This window comes from Musca domestica, unplaced genomic scaffold (genome assembly GCF_030504385.1).
Source record: "Musca domestica strain aabys unplaced genomic scaffold, Musca_domestica.polishedcontigs.V.1.1 2, whole genome shotgun sequence".
Taxonomy (NCBI): Eukaryota; Metazoa; Arthropoda; class Insecta; order Diptera; family Muscidae; genus Musca; species Musca domestica.
In genome coordinates, this window is record NW_026712249.1 from 24129850 (window position 1) to 24132215 (window position 2366).

At 40.7% G+C, this 2366-nt stretch overlaps 1 protein-coding gene across 1 annotated transcript; it reads left to right on the forward strand.

Moving 5' to 3' along the window:
• Nucleotides 1–428: 428 nt before the first annotated feature.
• On the forward strand, nucleotides 429–1900 carry LOC101895538 (4-hydroxybutyrate coenzyme A transferase-like). Its single transcript, XM_005179946.3, has one exon. The coding sequence runs from the start codon at nucleotides 482–484 to the stop codon at nucleotides 1898–1900; it is 1419 nt and encodes a 472-aa protein (XP_005180003.1). The 5' UTR covers nucleotides 429–481.
• Nucleotides 1901–2366: the final 466 nt, after the last annotated feature.

The window sequence follows — 2366 nt, forward strand, 5'->3', positions numbered from 1 at the left end:
AAAAGGCAAAATCTCTGGAGCAGAAGCCTCTTCCAATTAAGTCCAGAGAGCGCCAGTAGCTGGAATTGATAGTTTCAGGTAAATTTTAAAATAAATACAGACCACTGCATCCGACTTAGTCTATTAATAAACATCTAATTTTAAGTCATTCGCTCAGAGTCCGTAAATTACCCAAATCTTAAGAAGACTTATTGCGGTATTAACTGTCCACTGCCTTAATTCAAATTATACAAAGTGCCTCAAATTTTCATATGATAACCTCTGGCACGGTTGCGGGAACGTAGGAAAAGATTAGCTTATTTCCCATTAATAAGCAAACGTTTTCTGTGCTTTTCTTCCCAATAAACAGAATTTTCAGGTCCCCCTAATATCCAAAAAAAAAAAAAAAAAAATGTATAAACAAAATACATTTCTGGTTGTCAGACAACATTTCTATAAATTTGCTACTCTTTTTGTAACGATCGGAACTGACACCTAAGCCATGAAACCATTTGGATTTTCGACTCGAAGTACCTTCCGAAATCTCTACAAAAATCCATGGAAAGTCGCAATAAAATCGTTCTTTAGTTATGCCAATGAAATTGCACACCCATTGCCAAGGAAGCCTCCAAATGTGGCACCCAAAGAAGCCGTCAAATGCATTAAATCAGGTGATGTCGTATTCTGCCAGGGAGCTGCAGCAACACCAAATGTTCTTATCTCCGCCATGGTGGAACATGCCAAAGAGAACTGCCTAGAGGATATCACCGTGTGCCATATGCATACCGAAGGTCCTGCAGCCTATTGCACTCCAGAAAATAGTGCAATATTCCGTTCTACTTCTTTCTTTATGGGAGGAAATGTTCGTCAAGCTGTGGCCGAGGGGCGTGGTGATAACTATGCCATATTTCTACATGAAATTCCATTGTTGTTCTACAAGAAAATTGTCCAACCGGATGTGGCACTGATACATGTTTCACCACCAGATCGTCATGGATTTTCCTCGCTGGGCACAAGTGTGGATTGTGTTCGGGCAGCTCTGCTAAACTCAAAGAAAATTATTGCCCAGATAAATAAACAAATGCCAAGGACCTATGGTGATGCCTGTATACATTCTTCGCATTTCGATGCCATGACTGAAGTTGATGTCAAGCTACCCCAACATGGCGGAAAACCAGGTGAGAAAGAATTGAAAATTGGAAAACTAGTGGCGGAAAATCTGGTATGTGATGGAGCCACCTTGCAAATGGGTATTGGGGTAATACCCGATGCTGTGCTCAATGCCCTGCACAGCCACAAAGATTTGGGTATTCACTCGGAAATGTTTGCCAATGGAGTTGTGAATCTGGTGAAAGCTGGAGCAGTGACCAATCGCTTTAAGAAAATGCATCAAGGCCGCATTGTGGGCTCCTTTCTAATTGGCGATGAGGCTCTATATGATTTTGTCGATGACAACACATCCATTGAAATGTATGCCATAGACTATGTGAATAGTGTCAGCGTCATCAAGCAACTGCCTCGCATGACTGCCATAAATTCAGCCATCGAAGTGGATCTCACGGGCCAGGTATGTGCGGATTCAATTGGAACCCGGTTCTATTCTGGATTTGGTGGCCAGGTTGATTTTATACGTGGTGCTGCTGAGGGAATTGATGGCAAAGGAGTTCCCATAATTGCCCTGCCGTCAGTAACCAATAAGGGAGAGAGTAAAATTGTACCCATCCTTAAACCTGGTGCTGGTGTGGTCACCTCTCGCGCCCATGTCCATTACGTGGTAACAGAACATGGAATTGCTTCGCTGTTTGGAAAAAATATGCGTCAACGTGCCTATGAGCTGATACAAGTCGCCCAACCCGAGCATCGTGAGAAATTGGAGAAGGCCGCATACGAGCGTTTGAAGGTCATGCCTTCTAAGTGTTAAATTGAATTGTTTTTTTTTATTGTTATAAATATAATATATGGATTTGTATAGATTAATGTGTTATTGGGTCTTTATCGTATATGACCTGTCAGAAATTGTGACGTATATGACGTATTTTTCCGCCATGCCATACATACGTTGTAAAAGTCGTAACCCTAGGCAGTTAACTAGAATTTTTGACAGAAACAAGGTGATTGAATAGTTAAGCTCATTAATAATCGCATGACTATCATCTGAGATATCGTTCCATATTTTCCATAAACAGCAGACTCAGAAGACCTTATAAACAGACCTCAGAAAGGATGATTGTTACTTTGGTTGTAGAGATTAAAGCCACAAAAACAAACAGTTAATGCATTTGGTTTAATGAAAAAACCAACGGTGTTAAGATTGGCTACTTTGCAACAACTAAACACAGTGGCTCAATTCGAATTCTATGGTAATCTGAAATAAAAGCCTTAATAAA